Source organism: Melospiza melodia, chromosome 23, assembly GCF_035770615.1.
Source record: "Melospiza melodia melodia isolate bMelMel2 chromosome 23, bMelMel2.pri, whole genome shotgun sequence".
NCBI lineage: Eukaryota > Metazoa > Chordata > Aves > Passeriformes > Passerellidae > Melospiza > Melospiza melodia.
In genome coordinates, this window is record NC_086216.1 from 8,317,928 (window position 1) to 8,338,731 (window position 20,804).

At 47.9% G+C, this 20,804-nt stretch overlaps 1 protein-coding gene across 2 annotated transcripts in view; it reads right to left on the minus strand.

The window, feature by feature from the left end:
* Window positions 1-20,804, minus strand: part of DOCK5 (dedicator of cytokinesis 5) — a 101,151-nt gene that overhangs the window by 62,213 nt on the left and 18,134 nt on the right. For both annotated transcript variants that reach the window (XM_063175418.1, XM_063175417.1), the window contains exons 3-12: window positions 13,342-13,382; window positions 12,430-12,485; window positions 11,552-11,648; window positions 7,651-7,799; window positions 6,816-6,951; window positions 6,522-6,679; window positions 5,798-5,879; window positions 4,048-4,177; window positions 2,783-2,855; window positions 423-565 (exon numbers count right to left, since the gene is read on the minus strand). In XM_063175418.1, the coding sequence (XP_063031488.1) occupies window positions 423-565; window positions 2,783-2,855; window positions 4,048-4,177; window positions 5,798-5,879; window positions 6,522-6,679; window positions 6,816-6,951; window positions 7,651-7,799; window positions 11,552-11,648; window positions 12,430-12,485; window positions 13,342-13,382 (1,065 nt within the window). The remainder of the gene's footprint in view (window positions 1-422; window positions 566-2,782; window positions 2,856-4,047; window positions 4,178-5,797; window positions 5,880-6,521; window positions 6,680-6,815; window positions 6,952-7,650; window positions 7,800-11,551; window positions 11,649-12,429; window positions 12,486-13,341; window positions 13,383-20,804) is intronic.

Sequence of the window (20,804 nt, forward strand, 5' to 3'; positions counted from 1 at the left end):
CCAAACTTTCAGAGATGAATTTTGAGTATCTTTGAGCCAAAGAAGACCAGAAAAATCTGGAATAATGTGATTTAACCCCAAAGCCATTTGGGACACGCAGCCACATCCGCTTACAAATATTTCACCCCCCATAAAACACTTTTATTTTAAAGGTGTTAAAAAATATTGACCTTAAACGTATGACTAGCAAGTGAGGAGGTGCAGGAGCTGTTCTCATGCAAGCTTTGTCTGGTTTTATCTGGATTTCAGCTCCATGTGTGATGGGACAAAGGGACAAAGTGAGAACCATGGCAAAGTGAGAATCATGGCAAAGACCATTGGGCTTGGGGAAGGGATTAAACTCCACTAAACCTTGATTCCTAGACTTTCACCACCCATTTATTCCCTGGAACCTCCCCCAGGCTGGGTTCCCCAGGCTGCACCTTGGCCCTTGTGGTTGACCTCCTTGGCAGCGATGACTTTGTTGAAGACGGAGGTGAGGGGCTCGTTCTCGCCGATGACGTGCGAGGTGAGCAGGGGGGACATGATCAGCTGCCGCTGCCTGATGTAGGTTTCCATGGCAATCCTGGCCAGGGGGACCACAAAAACGGGGTCAGGAACTGGGACAGACTGACACCAACCACATACTGTTGTGGTGTGCTGTAATGTCCCATTTTGGCCTTCCAGGTCACTTCCCCAGGTGTGCCTGTACCTCTCTCCCTTCCCCCTTGCCCCCATGCTGAGTGAGTCCTGTCAATCAGGCTGAACATTCCAGCAAGGCGTTGTGTGCTTGGTCAAGTTCAAAGGATGCCCCTCCGGCCCAGGGGTCATTGGCCTGACTGGGTGTCATCTTCCCCTGAGACCCTGCCCCTCTCACCTGGTTGGTGGCTCACCTGTACCTCCCCTCCCCCTGTCCCTGAGCTTAAAAGGTGAATCAGACCATGCGGCCAGGTTCTGTTGGAGCAGTTGCTCACGTTCAGACCTCTGGAACCATGGAATAAACCTCTGGACATTAACCCCTCCAGCAGAATCCTCTCCTTTTCTCTTCACCATCGCCTGAAGCCATTCCTCCTGAGGTAAACGGGGTTCCTAACAAGCCTGGACTTGTTCAGTGCCCAGCTGCAACCACCAGCAAGCCAAGGTATCTCTGGGGTGATACACCGCAGTTGCTGCCTTTGGCCCAGCAGCGAGGGTCAGACTGGCCCAGGCACAATCCAACTGGTAATACTGGGAGCCTTTTTTCCAATAACATACAGGAGAGGGCTGGCCAGCAGCTGGCTGGTTTACAAATAAATGTGGGGCTTTTTAAGGATTCCATGGGGATTGTCATTCCTTCACCTGCAGAAAATCCATTGAAACTTTCACACTAGGGAATGCACCACAGCCCATCCCTCAGGCCTAAGGTAAGTAACACTGACCTCAGGAATTAAGCCCTGACTTCAGGTTTGCCTCAGAGCTGTCTCTATGCAGATTAACTATTGGTAAACTAATAGTTATATAGTTTATATATATATATAGTTTATATATTTCCAACTATTGGTAAACTAATAGTTATATATTAACTATTGGTAAACTAATAGTTATACTAATAGTATAACTATTAGTATAATAGTTATACTATTACACTATATAATACTATAATAAATTAATATAAATTATTGACTGCTGTGACAACACCTATGGGTTGAACCCATGCCCAGTCACAAACAAGACTAGTGAGGTTTGGATCTTGAGCCTGACTTCACTCCTGTACCCACACCACCAATAATGAGGGAGAAATGAGGTCTCCACAGGCTGCCCACCCTGGTGTCCAGCTGGAGTCTGAACTCAGCCTCACTGGAGCAGAAGAAAAATGGGAAAAAATCCCAAACCAACAAAACAAAAAACTAATCAAACAAACAAGTAAAAAAAACCAAAACAAAACCAAACAAAACAATTAATAAAAAACAAACAAAAGCCCCAAATCAAAACAAAAACACCTAAACAAATAAAAAATAAGCAATCAAACTCACAAAAAAAAAAAAAAAAAAAAAAACCCAAAAAAACCCTAAAAAATACCAAGTAGCAGACTAACGTTTTTCTGCAAAGGGAAAGCCATCCTTCCAGGCCCTGAAAGGGCAGGGAAACAAACCCAAATCTCCCCTGAAAATACCCTGTAATAACAAATGGCTGCAGCCAATGCTTTGCTCTATTTAGGGCTGTAACAACAAGGCTGGGTCTACCCAAACAAGCTCCATTTTCATTACTCCGATGTGCCAAAAAAAGGGAGCAATCAGAGCAGGCAGAACAAACACACCAGTCTAACTCTCAGTGCAGAAATGCAGAACTCATTTGGGCTGGAATTTCTTCCCCAGAAGAGGGAGAACCCCCTTCCCAATGACTGACCAAGAAATGTGGGCAGGGAGTGGCCCAGAAGGTCCCACACAGCAGTGACAAAAAGCTGTGCCTCTGCTCAGCCTCTCTGAAAATACTGCCTTTCAACCCCACAACATTTTGTAAGTCACATCTCCCCAGCCCCACAACATTATTTCACTCTGTGCTCCTCTTCCTCACCCCACAGGTACCCAGAAATTCCAGCTGCAGGGCTGAAGTCCCCAAGCAATTGAGTCTCTGACAGAGCCATGAAAATCACGGGGAACAAAGGCTCCTGAGGGTGACAGGAACCTCTCCCTGCAAAGAGCTGCCTCTGCTCTCAGCTGATCTGTTTGTAGAGCCCCTGGGGCTCTGCCAGGCTCCATCTGCCCCTCCCCAGAGGATGCCTGCTTTGGCCAGGGGTGGGTGAGCCCTGGAGCCCAGTACTCACTGCTGGAAGGGGATAAAATGCTGCTTCTCCTCGTCGTCCACCTTGCCGTGGATGATGTCAGTGATGTCCATCACTGCAACGACACCAGAGCATCACTCAGAGCTGCCCAGAGCCCAGAGAGAGCTTTGCCCTCTCAGAATGGAAACAACAAGGGGTTACTTTGGGCCAGTGTCACTCAAAGCAAGGGCTCTGAGCGACCTAGGATAGTGGAGGGAGTCCTGGCCATGGCAGAGGTGGAACTGGATGGGATTTAAGGTTATTTCCAACCCCAAAAAAATCTGGGATTCTGTGACAGCAATGGAGAGCATCACTCTCATTTTAACCTTTTTAAAAACACATTTAAATGTGTTTTTAAATTGAAATGCACATTTACATTGATGTGCATTGTCAGCTCATAGCAGTGAGTGTGAACATACTGAATACACCCTGATAAAATGCTCTTATAAAATACCCTTTGAGAAAGCCAGGTGGCACTGGGGCATTTCAAGGCAAAGAAATTCCACTGGTATTCAAATGCTGCTCCTTTGGATATTGATTTCCACCAAGGATTTCAAGCAAGCCCCTTCATAAGAAATCCCAGGAATAAAATAAGAACTGGCAGTCTGGTTCACCAAGGCTCCTTTAAAACCTCCAGCTTTATCCTGAGTCCTGAGGAGCAAATCCCACTCTGATAAGGCCCTGATAAGTCTGCTGCAGCCAAAGAAGACCAAAAAAATCTGGAATAATGTGATTTAACCCCAAAGCCATTTGGGACACACAGCCACGTCCACTTACAAATATTTCACCCACATAAAACACTTTTATTTTAAAGGTGTTAAAAAATATTGACCTTAAACGTATGACTAGCAAGCGAGGAGCGGGAGGAGCTGTTCTCATGCAAGTTTTGTCTGGGTTTATCTGGATTTCAGCTCCATGTGTGATGGGACAAAGGGACAAAGTGAGAACCATGGCAAAGACCATTGGGCTCGGGGAAGGGATTAAACTCCACTAAACCTTGTTCCCTAGACTTTCACCACCCATTTATTCCCTGTTATCTTTGTGGGAGGTGACAAAAGTGAGCAGTGACAGTGTTTGATCTCCAGCTACCACCTTGATGAAGATCTCAGAGGGACAATTTATCCACCCTGGAGCAGCAATGCTGGCGCTGGCAGCTCCCAGGCTGTGCTGGCACTAACAGCACACAGCTCCCAGTTGCCAGCCCCGTGTCCCAGTGCCCCCAGAGGTTTACTGGGCCCTGCAGGTGCCCCCAGGGGGGCAGTGCCCACCTGCCACACCGAAGGGCCTGCGCAGCCCGCAGGTGTGCTTCTTGCCATCCTTCAGCTCCATGTGCCCCACACGCACGATCTGGCACACCAGGCTGATCCTGGGCCTGATCAGGTCTGAGCTGCTCAAGTCCTGAAAAGAGAGCTCACATCAACCTCCATCAATGCCCTTCTGAGGGGAAAAGAAGAAAGGAGGAGAGGGGGAGGGAGGGAAGAAGGGAGGGGAAACGGGCGATCCTCCAGCTAGGGCATAATGTGCTCTGGCTCCATGATTTCAGAAGGCTGAGCAATTGCTTTATTAAGCTATACTTTATAATACTATAATAAATTGCAATACTATACTAAATAGTAATAATACTAATTACTATATACTATATATATGTGTATATATGCACTATATATAGATAGTATATATATAGTATAGGTACTATACTACAATACTATACTATATAATACTATACTATACAATACAATACTGTACTATACAATACAATACTGTAAAATACAATACTGTACAATACAATACTGTACAATACTATAAATACTATACAATACTATACTACAATACTATACAATACAATACTATACAATACTATACTACAATACTATACAATATTATACAATACTATACAATACAATACTATACAATATAATACAATACTATACAATACTGTACAATACAATACTGTACAATACAATACTGTACAATACTATACAGTACAATACTATACAGTACAATACTATACAATACTATACTATACAATACTATACTATACTATACAATATAATACTATACTACAATACAATACTATACAATACTATACAATACAATACTATACTATACAATATAATACAATACAATACTATACTATACTATACAATATAATACAATACAATACAATACTATACTATACAATACTATACTATACTATACAATACTATACAATACAATACTATACAATACAATACTATACAATACTATACTATACAATATAACACAATACCATACCATACCATACCATACCATACCATACCATACCATACCATACCATACCATACCATACCATACCATACCATACCATACCATACCATACCATACCATACCATACCATACCATACCATATTACATCCTAAAGGGATACTAAAGAAAAACCCATGACTGTCTGAGACAGCCAGGACACAGCTCTGACCCAACTGGCCAAGGAAACAAAACAACCTTCACCAGTGTCCAGTAACCAAATCACTTTGGGTAATCTCCATAACACCTTCCACATGTGCCAAACAGGAGCAGCAAGCAGAGGTAAGAATTGTTTTCTCTTTTTCTCGGAGCTTCTCAGCACCTTCCCCAGGAAAAATCCTGGGAGAGAGAATTGTGTCTCTCTCTGCTCAGTACCACAGGAGGGGTTTTGTTGGGTTCTACACAGGTAAAAATTGTGACCTTCTGGATCTGGAGGCAGACCATGAGGGGGATGGACAGGATGGACACACTGACAGTGCCAGGACACAGGGAATGGCTTCCCACTGCCAGAGGGCAGGGAGAGATGGGATAATGGGGAGAAATCCTTCCCTGTGAGGGTGGGGAGGGGCTGGGATGGAATTCCCAGGGAAGCTGCCCCTGGATCCCTGTAAGTGCCCAAGGCCAGGTTGGAGCAGCCTGGGACAGTGGGAGCTGTCCCTGCCCATGGCAGGGGGGGCACTGGGTGGGATTCAGGTCCCTCCCAACCCAGCCTGTTCTGGGATTCCCTGAACTTACAGTAAACACTGCTTGGAGGTTGTTCAGTTTCTCAATTTCTTTAGGCATCCCATTGCTGCCCCAACGAACCAGATAATTTTCACTGCAAAGAAAGGGAGACAAAGTAAATTTTAAAAAGTCAACACCGGACATCCTCCTTTCTTGGCAAAAGCCCAACAGCATTTTAATCTTTAAGGAATATTTGACCAATCTTTTATCCCAAAATGCCTCTGAAGTGACTCACTGATGGAGGCAGGATGGGGTGAGCCCTGGCAGCTGCTTCCCTGGACAATTCCCACTGCATGGCCACACCTGATAACTGCAGTGATGGACACAGAGGGTTCCTGACACAGAACTGCCTCCCTGATAAAGCTCCTCACATCCTCCCAACTCTTCAGATGTGAACTGGCACTGACTGGACAGCAAACATCATTTAAATCCATGATTTACTAGGAAACAATTAATAAAATACTTAACCAAGGCTTACAGCCACAGCAGAGAAAATTAAGAATATAAAAAGACAATGTGGGATCAAAGAAATACCCAGCTTTAGGAGGGACAGTGCCTGGAATTCCTATCTCTCTGAAACTCATTCCAAAGTAATTTGAATTAATTTTCCCCCACTGGGGCAGCAACCAACAGAACTGGAAAACATCTGCTGGATCTCCCTTTCTAACCCGCTGACTTCTATGAATGATCACCCTGATGACTGCATTGCTTAAGAATTTCCAAAAAAAAGCCCTACCTGATGAATTTGGAGAGGTCAGGGTCATAGAGGCTCATCAGCAACTCTGCATCTTCCCCAATGTTGCAGACAAAGTTCTTGAAGTTCACATAGAGGCTGTAAGTGTGTGTGGAGTTGAATATTGGCTGTCCCCGGAGGTCCAAACTCTGCTGCAGGGACTGCAAAGAATTCCAAAGAATTTTATATTTCCACTACAAACAGGAGAATTCAGTTCTGCTGCCAGAGGAGCTCAACATTAAGAGGAATATAAGAACTCAGTGGGCACAGAGGGCAAACCAGGGACAGCAGAGGTACCTTCTCCTCCTGGATCCTCTCATCAATCCTCTTGGATGCAGTTTCATGGGCCTTGAAGAGGGAGATTGTGCTGGTCTCATCTGGGTCCAGGATGTTCCCATTGTCATCTCGGACAACCAGGTCCAGACCCAGGATCCTGGACAGCCCCAGGAGACACAAAAGAGCCAGAATGTGGCAGCAGCAAAGATCAAATCACTGCCTGGACTGCCAGTGCTCAACTCCTTGGAATAACCTCACTCACTGCTGGTTTTCTTGTCTCAAAAAACTGCTCCCTCCCATTTTCCCATTGAAGAGAGAAGGAATTTGTCAGGCAAGTCAATCCTAAGGTGACATCTCCCTTATTCCTGCTTAAATGGCTTTGTTTCAAAGGTGGATGAGTACATACAGAGCTCCCAGATTGCAGCTGATTGTTATTCTTTGCCATAAGCTTCTTCTTAATTTGCTCACTGGACCTGGGTCACAGCTGAGAGTCCTGGGGGCTGCAAAGCACTGGGGGCTGGGGTGGCTGTGGAATCCTGCCCCTCACTGCTGAGAAAGCAGAGCATTTCCCCACCACATCCAAACCCAGGCACACCCTGTGCTCCAAGGGCAAGGCCTCCCTGTGCCAGGACTTGGGCAGAATTAAGAGAGGAGAATTCCTGCCAAGGCACAGAGATCTGTGGCACACCAAGAACCAACTGCTCCATCTCCACCTGCCGGGTGGCCACAATGTCTCAGGGACTCAAAGCTGCCATTTCACCTAACTTCAGCCTGATTCAGAGCCTGGCTTGGCATTAAGAGCCTTCCCTGGGGTTTGGGAGCCTCCTGTGCCCTGCAGGTGGAGTCTGGAGCTCACCTGTTGCCATAGTCAATCTTGGCAGTGACTTTTTTCTTGAGCTCAGCCAGTTCATCCTTGGGCAGGGTCCCGGAGAGGATCTGGGATCTCCACTCTATCAGGCTGTAGGTGAGCTGCTGGACATGCCTGAACTGTGTGGTTTTGTTGTTCTGAGGCAAAAAAAAAAAGGGCAATTTTAATCAAAGAAAACCTGGGAACCTGAGCTCAGCAACCCTTCTGAAATGTGTGCAGCTGCAGAGCCACACAAGTTTTATTGAACTAAAAATACCTGGCACTTTGTGACACCACAAGATCAGAGCCACCCAGTCAATTCTGCAGCACTTGGCACTGCCAAGGTTTAAGTGCCTTTAAGATCTTTTAAGTGTCTTTAAGGGCTTCACCTTTCCCTGGGACATTATTGCAAAAAAACCTCACCCACTAAAAATAGATCTCTGGTGATTTCCAGCACTTCCAGACTGCTCTGATGGAGGTTTTTTATAAAAGGGACAGAGAAATTATATTAAAGGAGCCCAACTGAACAAGGACACTGAACAAAACCTGCCTGGTGAAGAGTCCCCTCCTGCATTCCTGTTCCCATCTCTAATTAATGAAAATACTTCCCATGCCCTTCACTGGTTCCACCCTCACAAAATCAGTCCCATCCCCACACCTTGTTCCTGCACCTCCAAGCTCCAAGGCTGTAATTAAACATGGCTATGTGGTAACCCACCCTGTTTGTGGCAGTGTGTGCTTAAATAAGTAAATAAGCTCTTAAAGTGTCAGGGGAGACATTGAACCCTTTAAAAAGGGAGCCCAGGCTTCCCTCTCTCTCTCTGCCACCTCAGTGGGGCAGCTCCTGGGAGGATTCTGACTCTTTTGCCACAGATTTGAGTCACTGGCACAGTGATGAGGTTATTCAGCTCCAAAGGAGAAATTCAAGCCTAACTCAGTGCCTGGTCTTGCATTAAGAGCATTCCCTGGGTTTGAGATCCCAAAGGGCAGAAGCTGGGTTTGGGTCACATCTCCCCACAGCCAGTGGTGCTTCTGGTGCTCCCTGGGGGCTGGAGCTGTTCATGGTGAGCTACAAACCCCCCTGCTCCCACCCAGCACAAAAAGAACCTAATTGCAATTATCTCCCCATTCTCAACTCTGCAATGAACAGGGATGACATAAACTACTCATATTTCCCTCAAATTTAAAGGTATGAAAACAATCCTGCCTGTGATTTGGGTGAACACCAAGGTGCTGATGGGGCTGCTTGGGGTTTTAGCACCATAGAAAAGATATTTGAGATTTATTTCATAAATTAAACAACCCCCACCCCATGTTCTTACATAAAAAAGCTTGCAAAGAAAGGCAATTCGTGTGAATTTTCAGAGCAGACCTCAATTTGACCTGAGTTATCTCCACAGCTAATTCCTATTAAGCAGACCAATTAAAAACTCTCCCCATTTTTGTATTTATTTTGCAGTGGAGATAAAGCCACTGCTGCAATGAAACCCACAGAAATTAAAGAAGTGAAATTAAATGCTGCCAAAATAAAAAATCCCCTCATGTTTCCTTTTTCTCCTCAAATGCCTCCTTCCTCCTTTAGCTTTAAAAAAAATATTTTAATATATACTGCAGGGAAAATAAAATAAACTCAAATCCATTTTAAACCACAACATTTTCCAAACCTATTTTAAGACTGTGGTTAAGCACAGGAACATGAAAGATTTCTGCTGGTTAAAAAAACAGATTCTGAGGCTGGGATCTGAAAGTTATTCAGAAATAAAAAATGCCAGGAACAAAACTCTCTTTTCACACAGTAATACCATCACGTAGAGCTTCTCATTAAATTGAGAGGGTGGAATAAATTCTTGTGGTTTCGTGGCACACAAACACAACTTATTTGTGGCCGGGTGAAATTTCCAATAGGAAAACTTGCACTGGGTGATTAGAGCTCATTTCAACTCACTCCCTCTTCTTAATTAAAGTATTGGAGCACATTTTGTGCAGGCTGAACTCGTTGCTGCTCAAAGAAAAATCTAATTTGGCTCTTTAATGTGTCTTTAAAATAAAGCAACTCCCTGTGGATTCATTTCTTTGAGCAAGAAGCACCTGCTGCAGGACAGTCCTCAGATCCCTGCAGTGGCAGCTTGTGACACTGCTGAGGGGACTCTGTGCTCAGGGATTTGGGACATGAGAGCTCCTTCCCCACCCTGCTGAGAGCCCCAGACAGGGGAGACCTTGGAGCAGACAAGGAATTCCTTCTGTGGGGCAGGGACAGGACCAGGGATGGCTGGGAATGTGCCAGGGAGGGTCAGGCTGGATTTTGGGAAAGGCTCTTCCCCCAGAGGTGCTGGCACTGCCCAGGCTCCCCAGGGAATGAGCACGGCCCCGAGGCTGCCACAGCTCCAGGAGGGTTTGGACAGCGCTGCCAGGGATGCCCAGGGTGGGATTTTGGGGTGTCTGTGCAGGGCCAGGAGCTGGATCAGTGATCCCTTCCAGCCCAGAACATTCCATGATGTGCTCTGTCACATCTCCCCCCACGACACATCCCTGGTTCTGCCCCTTCCCCTGTCCCTGTTTCCCAGGGGAGCTCTGGGTGGGGATCAGCCAGTCCATGGGGTTCCTACAGCCCTCCCAGCCCAGCAGAGCCCACCCTGCCCACAGCTGAGTCACACTCCAGCCCTGTGCCCAGCTGGGCTTTCCCGCCCTCATGCAGGGCTGGCAAGGACAGGCAGAGCAGGGCCTGGATCTCCCAGGTGAGCTGGGCCCTCCAGGCAGCCCTGACACGGTGACAGTGTGACCTGTGCCACGCCCTGCTGCTCCAGGGCAGGGACACCCACAGTGTCACCCTGCCTCTGTCACATGGCACAGCTGAACACTCTGGCCACCCAGGCCCCATTCCATCACTCAGCTCTGCCCCAGGCAGAGGCACAGAGCTCCCTGCAGAGCCCAGGCTGAGTTCCCCTCACAGCCACCATTCCCAGGCTGAGCTCCTCTCACAGCCACCATTCCCAGGCTGAGCTCCCCTCACACCCACCATTCCCAGGCTGAGCTCCCCTCACAGCCACCATTCCCAGGCTGAGCTCCCCTCACAGCCACCATTCCCAGATTGAGCTCCCCTCACACCCACCATTCCCAGGCTGAGCTCCCCTCACAGCCACCATTCCCAGGCTGAGCTCCCCTCACAGCCACCATTCCCAGATTGAGCTCCCCTCACACCCACCATTCCCAGATTGAGCTCCCCTCACACCCACCATTCCCAGGCTGAGCTCCCCTCACAGCCACCATTCCCAGGCTGAGCTCCTCTCACAGCCACCATTCCCAGATTGAGCTCCCCTCACAGCCACCATTCCTAGGCTGAGCTCCCCTCACAGTCCAAGCTCCCTTCACAGCCCCAGCCCCAGGCTGAGCTCCCCTCACAGCCCCAGCCTCAGGCTGATCTCCCCTCATAGCCACCATTCCCAGGCTGATCTCCCCTCACAGCCCCAGCCCCAGGCTGAGCTCCCCTCACAGGCTGAGCTCCCCCCAAGGCCCCAGCCCAGGTGAGCTCCCCTCAGAGGCTGAGCTCCCCTCACAGCCACCATTCCCAGGCTGAGCTCCCTTCACAGCCCCAGGCCCAGGCTGATCTCCCCTCACAGTCACCAGGCCCAGGCTGAGCTCCCCTCACAGCCCCGATTCCCAGGCTGAGCTCCCCTCACAGCCCCAGCACTCACCACGTACAGCCTGTGCCAGATCACTGCCCACTCCCCCCAGGCTGATCTCCCCTCACAGCCCCAGCACTCACCACGTACAGCCTGTGCCAGGTCACTGCCCACTCCCCCCATAGCCACCATTCCCAGGCTGAGCTCCCTTCACAGCCCCAGCCCCAGGCTGAGCTCCCCTCACAGCCCCGATTCCCAGGCTGATCTCCCCTCACAGCCCCAGCACTCACCACGTACAGCCTGTGCCAGATCACTGCCCACTCCCGCAGCGTGGCCGTCAGCTCCTGGCCGAGGGGCAGCTCACTGGGAATCACCGTCTCGTGCTGCCTGGGGAGAAGGGAGACATCAGAGAGAGCTTTCACACTCAGGGCTTGAACTTAATGGAAAACACCCTTTTTTGAGAAATGTAAAAATGGAAGTTCCAGAGGAGTTGATGTTCACACAATTCACTCACACATGATGTCAAGACCCTTAAGCTGTTCTCAACACACACACATCCACATTCATCATCCATTTTTAATGCAAAATGCTTCAAGCTTCTTTCACTCCTGTTATTCCCCGTGGATTTGTTCCAAACCCAGGATAAAGAGACAGAAATTAAATTTGGAAGAATCCCCACACGCAATGGTAACAGTTACTTGAAAATAAGAGTTGAAAAGAAGTGTTTTATAAAGTTCCTTCCTTTGCAGCCGCTGTTTTGCTCTCACTTTACGAGCACAGATACAGCTCAAGGAATCCAAGGAGGAGTCATTTCCTCCAGTGTTTTCCAAGACAGGAAGGAATCCACGCTCCTGCTGGGCCCTGGCTGCCAGCAGGAGTCTGCTATGGCTTCCAGGAGTCCCCAGGGGAGCTGGATGGAGCCGGACTGACCCTCCCCATACTGACTTGTCCAGCAGAGCTTCCTTAACCCTGCAAATCATCTCCTGCTGCCCCTACTCCCCACTGCTCTGCTTTGTCAGTGCTCCGAAAAATGGAATTATGCATTGCTAGTCCAGCTCAGGAGATACACCCTGGTTTTGTGACAGCCACAACTGTATAAATTGGTTCTTTTGAGGTTTAAAGGGAATGAAATTCCCTGGGTTTTGCTGCCAAAGAAGTGCCAACCTACCCCCGGTCCTTCACGATGGCCTCTTTCAAATGGATGTAAGTTTCTGGGAAAATGCCCTAAAAATAAAGAGAGAAACGAAATAAATCAATCCTACTGTGGGATAGGATGTGACAGAAAGATATTTAACAAAAAACAGGGGAAAGGAGTAAGAAATGTCCCGGTATGCCAGTAAAAAAGGACAGGGAGGAGCAGCAGGTTCCACACTGGCAACTCAGAGACGCTGATTCCTTGTTTTACACCAATGACCCTCATCTTCCTGCAGAAAATGCTGGAAATTCCTGAAAATTATCAGTCACTGCCATGAAATATTCCTGGAGTCAGGCTACCCTGTGCTCCCTAGAAAAGATCCCACCACCAGCACCTGCGGAAATTCCCAAATTTTTGTTGTTGCAGAGAAACCTTCTGGAAATGCTGGAATCCTTTTCTGTTCCCTTTTCTCCCCTCTTTATTCCTAAAAGCAGAAGCTGTGGGGGATGTTACCACAGGAGAGGTGCCAGCGTTCCTGGGGGAACCTGGACTTCCAGGCAGCTTCCAGCCCAAGCTCCAGCAGCTTGGCTGAGAGCCAGGGATGTGTAATTTCTGGAATATTTTCCAGTCAAAAGTCTGATGTTCCCATTAAACATAACTAATGCTGGATGTGCACAGGTCCCAGAGCATCATGATAAAGCAATAATCTCCTGTATGGAGATGGGAACAGGTAATTTTGGAAGTTCCAACTGCATTCCTCATGCTTCCAATGGAGGAATTCCCAACACATGGCTCTGAACCTTCAGCTCAAGGTCATTGATTTCTGTCACTAAGGACAGGAGTCCTGCCTGAGGTTAAGACAAGAAACACAGGAGTTTTCAGCACCAGATGGGGTCTGGCAAGGTGTGAAATTAAAATGGGAGCCACTCAAAAGTGAGGTCGTACCTTCTTGGATTTATTGCGGAGTGTGTATCCTCGGTACCAGCCTGGCAAAGCAAACACAGATATTTGTATTTCATTAGTTCCTGTTGACAGCAATTAAATACAAATTGTGATTCTCACCACCTCTCTACAACACCAATTTGGGATCCACTCCTGGGAAGACGGCTCTGTTTATAGGAGCTGAGCTCCCTGCCCTGACACAAATCCTGTTTATCAATCCTACCTTGATAAGATCTAAAAATTGTAAGACAGAAGCAACAATTGTGCTGCCCAGGCCTCAGGAGCAGATGTCTCTGAGAGAACATTTCTCCTCTCTTTGGCACCTGGGTTTTACCCAGGATTTCCATGGAATGGCTTGGCTTGGCTTGGGAGGGACACTAAAGCCCATCCAAGGAGATTATGTCCAGCTGAGTGGCAGCATCAAGAAGGCAAAGGGGTTTAAGGGAATAATCAGGCAAAGAAGAGAGGAGGGGAGACTGGTTTCTCTGGGTTCGGTTTTAAATTTTTTTTGGTGGATTTTATTTTTTTGTGGTTTTATTGTTGGTCCCTCCAATATTCCTATATTTATCAAAGAAAGTTCCATAAAGAACCATGGATCTGACACTCCTCAACCATAAATTAGAGCTTAGAATGATTTAATTCAGGTTTTTTAGAGTATTTTTATATGCATGTGGTTGTATTTCTATTTATTTATTTTCTGAAATGCAGCTTTGTGCCCTTTCTCCAGCAATCAGTAGGTACCTCCACCTCAAAACTTCCAATATTCCAGTAATAAATTAGGAGGAAAGAAGAAATTCCATTTCTTTCCACAGGAAGAAAACAAGATTATCCATTGCTCATGGAGCCATGGATGAGGTCCTGGATTAGGGATGAGAAGATTTAGGTTCTATTTTTATCTAAGTTGTCATTAATTGAAGGGGAAAGCACAAATTACTCAGGGTGGGAGACAGAGCTCATGGCATTTACCAGGAGGGATTTCAATCCCATTTAACACATTCAGCCCTTTGACAACACAACTTCCTCCTGTTTCAAAGGGCCCCCTGGCCTTCCCCCCATTCCTGTAAAATATTTTGCAATCATTGCATAAAAGCACATTGGGCCAGATTGTGCAAAGCTGTTTCTGCAAGCACCTCATGCAACTTGTGTCGGAATTCTGCTCCCACCTTCAATAACTTTATCCCTCACTAACAGGAACATCAGTCTTTGGGCAGTGGTCAATTAATTACATGATTTCTTCTTAAAAAGAAACCCAAAATCTGCTTAAATCCTCAGAGGAATGAGACTGTTTAAGTGTTTGAGTGTTTTCCCCAAGCAGAGATGGGCTAAAAATGGAGAAAGGTTTTGCAGTTGATGATGACATGAAAAATTTCAGCTGCTCCAACACTCAGACAGAAATCTGAGTGAAAACAAAAAAAAAACCAGCAGACTTGCAAAGAAATTACTAAAAGTTTGGGGTTGTTGTTTTGTTGGGTTTTTTTAGTTGATCAAGTCCTCAACTTTACCCTTCACTAAGTGGATTTGATGCAGTATGGAAAAGAAAAATCTAAGGACAACACCCCAGGATGATCGAGCTCTCCCCTGTGATGCAAGGCCAGGTCACATGTGGGACCACAAGGTCCCTGTTCCTCCTCCTGGGGGCCTGTCCTGTCCCACAGCACTCAGGGCATTGCTTCACCCTCCCCAGGGCTGACCAAAAGCAGGAACAAATTCAAGGTAAACTTCTTTTCAGCAGAACAGAACCTGCCAGGGGTCACGGTATGTGAGCACACATTCCTTCCACCCACAGCTCCCCTGAAATCCTACAGCTAACAACAATCATGATCAATCCTGCAGATTGGGAGAGGTTCCCTTCAACAGCAAAGCGCCCTCCCAGCTCCCTGCTCAAGGACAGACTCCCTGCACTGCAGCAGCCTCCAAAGTCCTGGAGGCAGCGAGGCTCCTTTTCCAGTCCCTGCTTTTCCTGCATTGTGCAGCACGTGCACAGTGCTGAACCCCTGGCAGGCAGGAGGAACGTGCACTGAGTGTCTTCTTGTCAGGGGAAGGAGAAATCTTGTCCAGAGCTCCTGCCCTTCTGCAGGCAGGGACACGAGGGGAAAACAAAACCTTGTTCTGCAGTGTGGGACCTGAACTAACAGCCCTGGGACCCGCAGTGGGTTTGGCTCTGTGTGTGTAAAAGGAAAAGGGATCCAAGAAAAGAGATCTGAGAGCTCTCAGGTGTCCTACCCAGATTGTTACGGGCACACAGAAACATCCCTGCAAGTGTTTGCATCCCTGGAAGGGCCCAAGGCCAGGATGGAACAATCTGGGAGAGTGGGAGATGGCAGGGGGTGGGACTGAATGATTTTAACGTCCCTTCCAAGCCAAAGCATTCAATGACTCCATGGACAGCTTGTACTGGAAATATCTGGAACCTTCAGTCACACTGCTCAGCCTGTGGTTTCCCTCTGACCCCCTTCCCTATGTCCCTTATCCAAGCTGGAGCTGAATTTCCAGGGATGTCACCCCCTGACGAATCCCTGGCACAGGGGAGCTGCAGGTCAGAAAAATGAATCCATTTCCCTGGGTCATCCCCTTCTGTTATTCCCTGCCTTGTTATCCCTGCTGTGTGTGATCCCCACTGTGTGATCCTTCCTGTGTTATCAACCCCTGTGTGATCCCTTCTCTGTTATCAACCCCTGTGTGATCCCTTCTGTGTTATCACTGCCTGCGTGATCCCCACTGTGTGATTCCCCTTGTGTTATCACTCCCTGTGTGATCCCTTCTCTGTTATCAACCCCTGTGTGATCCCTCCTGTGTTATCATTCCCTGTGTGATCCCTTCTGTGTTATCACTGCCTGTGTGATCCCGTTTGTGTGATCCTTTCTGTGTTATCACTCCCTGTGTGATCCCTCCTGTGTTATCACTGCCTGTGTGATCCCTCCTGTTATCACTGCCTGTGATCCCCTTTGTGTGATCCTTTCTGTGTTATCACTCCCTGTGTGATCCCTCCTGTGTTATTATTCCCTGTGTGATCCACCCCTGTGTTATCACTGCCTGTGTGATCCCCTTTGTGTGATCCTTTCTGTGTTATCACTCCCTGTGTGATCCCTCCTGTGTTATCATTCCCTGTGTGATCCACCCCTGTGTTATCACTGCCTGTGTGATCCCTTCTGTGTTATCACTCCATGTTTGATCCCTTCTGTGTTATCACTGCCTGTGTGATCTCCTTTGTGTGATCCCTTCTGTGTTATCACTCCATGTGTGATCCCTTCTGTGTTATCACTCCATGTGTGATCCCTCCTGTGTTATCATTCCATGTGTGATCCCTCCTGTGTTATCATTCCCTGTGTGATCCACCCCTGTGTTATCACCTCCTGTGTGATCCTTTCTGTGTTATCACTGCCTGCGTGATCTCCTTTGTGTGATCCCTTCTGTGTTATCACTCCCTGTGTGATCCCTCCTGTGTTATCATTCCCTGTGTGATCCCTTCTGTGTTATCACTCCCTGTGTGATCCTTTCTGTTATCACTCCCTGTGTGATCCTTTCTGTTATCACTCCCTGTGTGATCCCTCCTGTGTTATCACTCCCTGTGTGATCCCTTCTGTGTTATCACTCCCCGTGTGATCCATCCCTGTGTTATCACCCCCTGTGTGATCCCCCCTGTTTTATCCCCACTGTTATCATTCCCTGTGTTATCACCTCCTGTGTGATCCCCCCTGTTTTATCCCCATTGTGTTATCACCTCCTGTGTGATCCCCCCTGTTTTATCCCCACTGTGTTATCATTCCCTGTGTTATCACCCCCTGTGTGATCCCCCCTGTTTTATCCCCACTGTGTTATCATTCCCTGTGTTATCACCCCCTGTGTGATCCCCCCTGTTTTATCCCCACTGTGTTATCATTCCCTGTTTTATCACCCCCTCCGTTATCACACCCAAATCTTCCCAGGAGCCCTCACCACCCACCCCAACTGCATCAGCCTAACTTGGAAACTGGGGCTTGGAGAGCAAGAGGCCAGGCACGTTCAGAGCCTCAGCCCCAGTCTGGGTGGGATTTTGGGGGGTCTGTGCAGGGCCAGGGGTTGGACTGGATGATCCCTGTGGGTCCCTTCCACTCAGGATATTTTGTGATTCCAGCCCTTGCAGCTGCACCACAATCAAGCAGGGATTTTGCAATTTCAGGAAGTTTCCTGGCACTGTGAGGCAGCGCAGGAGCAGCACCTGACTGCAGGGTGGGAGCCTCCTCAGGAGAGGTTTGAGAGCCCAGAGCTGCCCCAAAATGCACCCAAAATCCCCTTTATTGCCTGGGCCTGAGCCCCAGAGCAGCTCAGCTCTCTCAGGGCTGTGTCTGGGAGCAGATGACACTCACTGCAAACACCAGAGCCCAGCTGGGATGGATCCACCTGGATCCCTGCAGAGCCACAACCCCAGAGCACAGAGAACTCCAGGAGGCTGAGGAAGGCACTGCCAACAGCAGGAAATGCAGGAATGTTCTGGAACACCAGGGAGCAGCAGCCCTGGGGCCATGGTGGGATGGGCAGGGACAGTGACAACACCCAGGGGCTGCTGCTGCACCCAGAGCCTCTGCACAGCCCCCAAACCCCCCTGAACCCCTAAGGGATGGCACTGACAGCCTGGGAATGCCCTCAGCTGTGGGCAAGGGAAGGTGACCCAAAAATGACTCCACAGGGCATCTCCCACCCCAAAAATGATTCCATCCACAGGGCATCTCCCACCCCAAAAATGACTCCACAGGGCATCTCCCACCCCAAAAACGACTCCACAGGGCATCTCCCACCCCAAAAATGATTCCACAGGGCATCTCCCACCCCAAAAATGATTCCATAGGGCATCTCCCACCCCAAAAATGATTCCATCCATAGGGCATCTCCCACCCCAAAAATGATTCCATAGGGCATCTCCCACCCCAAAAATGATTCCATCCACAGGGCATCTCCCACCCCAAAAATGATTCCAGAGGGCACCTCCCACCCCAAAAATGATTCCATCCATAGGGCATCTTCCACCTCAAAAATGATTCCATAGGGCATCTCCCACCCCAAAAATGATTCCATCCATAGGGCATCTTCCACCTCAAAAATGATTCCATAGGGCATCTCCCACCCCAAAAATGATTCCATCCATAGGGCATCTTCCACCTCAAAAATGATTCCATAGGGCATCTCCCACCCCAAAAATGATTCCACAGGGCATGTCCCACCCCAAAAATAACTCCACAGGGCATGTCCCCACCCCAAAAACGACTCCACAGGGCATCTCCCACCCCAAAAACAACTCCACAGGGCATCTCCAACCCCAAAAATGACTCCACAGGGCATCTCCCAACCCCCAAAAATAACTACTCAGGGAATCTCCCAAAAAATGCCTTCACAGGGCTTCCTCCTCCAAGCCCCAAAGAATTATTTTATAGGGCATCTCTCAACCCCCAAAAATGATTTCACAGGCTTTGCTCCAATCCCCAAAAAGTGTTTCACAGGGCATCTCCAGCCCCAAAAAATCACAGCATTTTTAAGGGCATGTCCCAACCTCCCAAAAAATGACTTCATGGGGAATCTCCCAGCTTCAAAAATGCCTCCACAGGCCATCTTCCACCCCAAAAAAGAACTACCTGGGGAATTTCCCAGCCCCAAAACTGCCTTCATGGGGCTTCCTCCTCCCACCCCAAAGAATTATTTTATAGAGCATCTCTCAACCCCCAAAAGTGATTTCACAGAGTTTACTCCAACCCCCCAAAATTATTTCTCATATTTCCCATATTCACATATTTCATTATTTCACAGGGCATCTTCAGCCCCCAAAAAAGAACTGCCTGGGGAATTTCCCAGCCCCAAAAATGCCTTCATGGGGCTTCCTCCTCCCGCCCTAAAGAATTATTTTATAGGGCATCTCTCAACCCCCAAAAGTGATTTCACAGGGTTTACTCCAACCCCCCAAAATTATTTCCCATTATTTATTATTTCACAGGGCTTCTCCAGCCCCAAAAAATGACTCCACAGGGCATCTCCCACCCTAAAAAATTACTCCACAGGGCACGTCCCAACCCTCCAAAAAATGACTTCATGGGGCATCTTCCAGCCCCAAAAATGCCTTCATGGGGAATCTCCCAGCCCCAAAAAGCCTTCATGGGGCTTCCTGCTCCCACCCCAGAGAATTATTTTATAGGGTATCTCCCAACCCCCAAAAGTGATTTCACAGGGTTTACTCCAACCCCCCAAAATTATTTCCCATATTTCATTATTTCATAGGGCATCTTCAGCCCCAAAAAATGACTCCACAGGGCATCTCCAGCCCCAAAAAATTACACCACAGGGCACGTCCCAACCCTCCAAAAAATGACTTCATGGGGAATCTCCCAGCCCCACAAATGCCTCCACAGGGCATCTCCAGCCTTTCCTCCCACAGAGCCCCCGCCCTGGTTCCATGGAAACTTTTCCTCACTCGAGGCTTGTGTGTCCAGATAAGAGCAGTGATTAGAGGAACAAAACCAGTTTTTATCAGCTCCAGTGGTGAGCAGGCAGCATTAGCATGAAAAGGAGCAGAAAAAGCCTCTTGTGAGAACAGTTTATCCTCCAAAGCAGACCCCCAGAGAGCTGGGAACACAGCTGAGAGCTGATATCCCAAAAAAAGAGATTCGGGAAGAATAAGAGGCTCCTCCCAGGCAGGCAGAATATCAGAATGGGGAGGGTTTGAGGTGAATTTATGGGAAATTAGAGCAGAGTCACCATCTCTGCATCTCCTCCTGTACACTCCCAACTGTCTGGCCTGGATTTCTGGCTGCTCTTGCTGACAAAAGGGAATTTTTGGTGCCCTGAGGTGCCTCAGCCACAGATTCCTGCTCCCCACTGATGGCTCAGCGTCTGGGAGCCATCACTTTCCCCTCCACACATGAAAACATTCACGTCTCTCCCAAACTATTCACAGGCAATTTTCTCCTGACAAAGCTCCAAACTGGGAGATTTCAGGCCAAAAAAAAGGTGTCATTTATGTATCCATTCCTTGTTCCTGTCTCTGTTGAACTGATTACAAGAAACAGGGGCAAAACAATGATAAAAAAAAATTAAAAATAGGGAGAAAGAAGTAAATCTCCCAAATTTTGGCAAGTCCAAGACTCTTCCTGAGGGAGTCCTCCTCCCCCTTTTCTGTGTCTTTTTGCAGAACCATGTCATAAATCAGTGATTTCCATGGGGTATTTCCCTTTTTCCCCTCTCCCCCACAGGGGGTAAAACCACGACAGAATCTGCCAGGCCTGGGAGCTGCTCCCAGGTCTCAGCATGGAAAGGGAACAAAGGGCCAAGAACAAATGAAAAAGGAGCAGCTCCCCGTTCTCAGTGCTGATCCTGAGCACAGAATCTTCATTCAAATCAATGCTGCTTGTTGAAAATAATTGGATTTCTATTTTACCTTTGAGTTTTGGAGAGGGAAGCAGTGACCAGAGCATTCCTTAAAATGACTGAATGGCTCTGTTCCA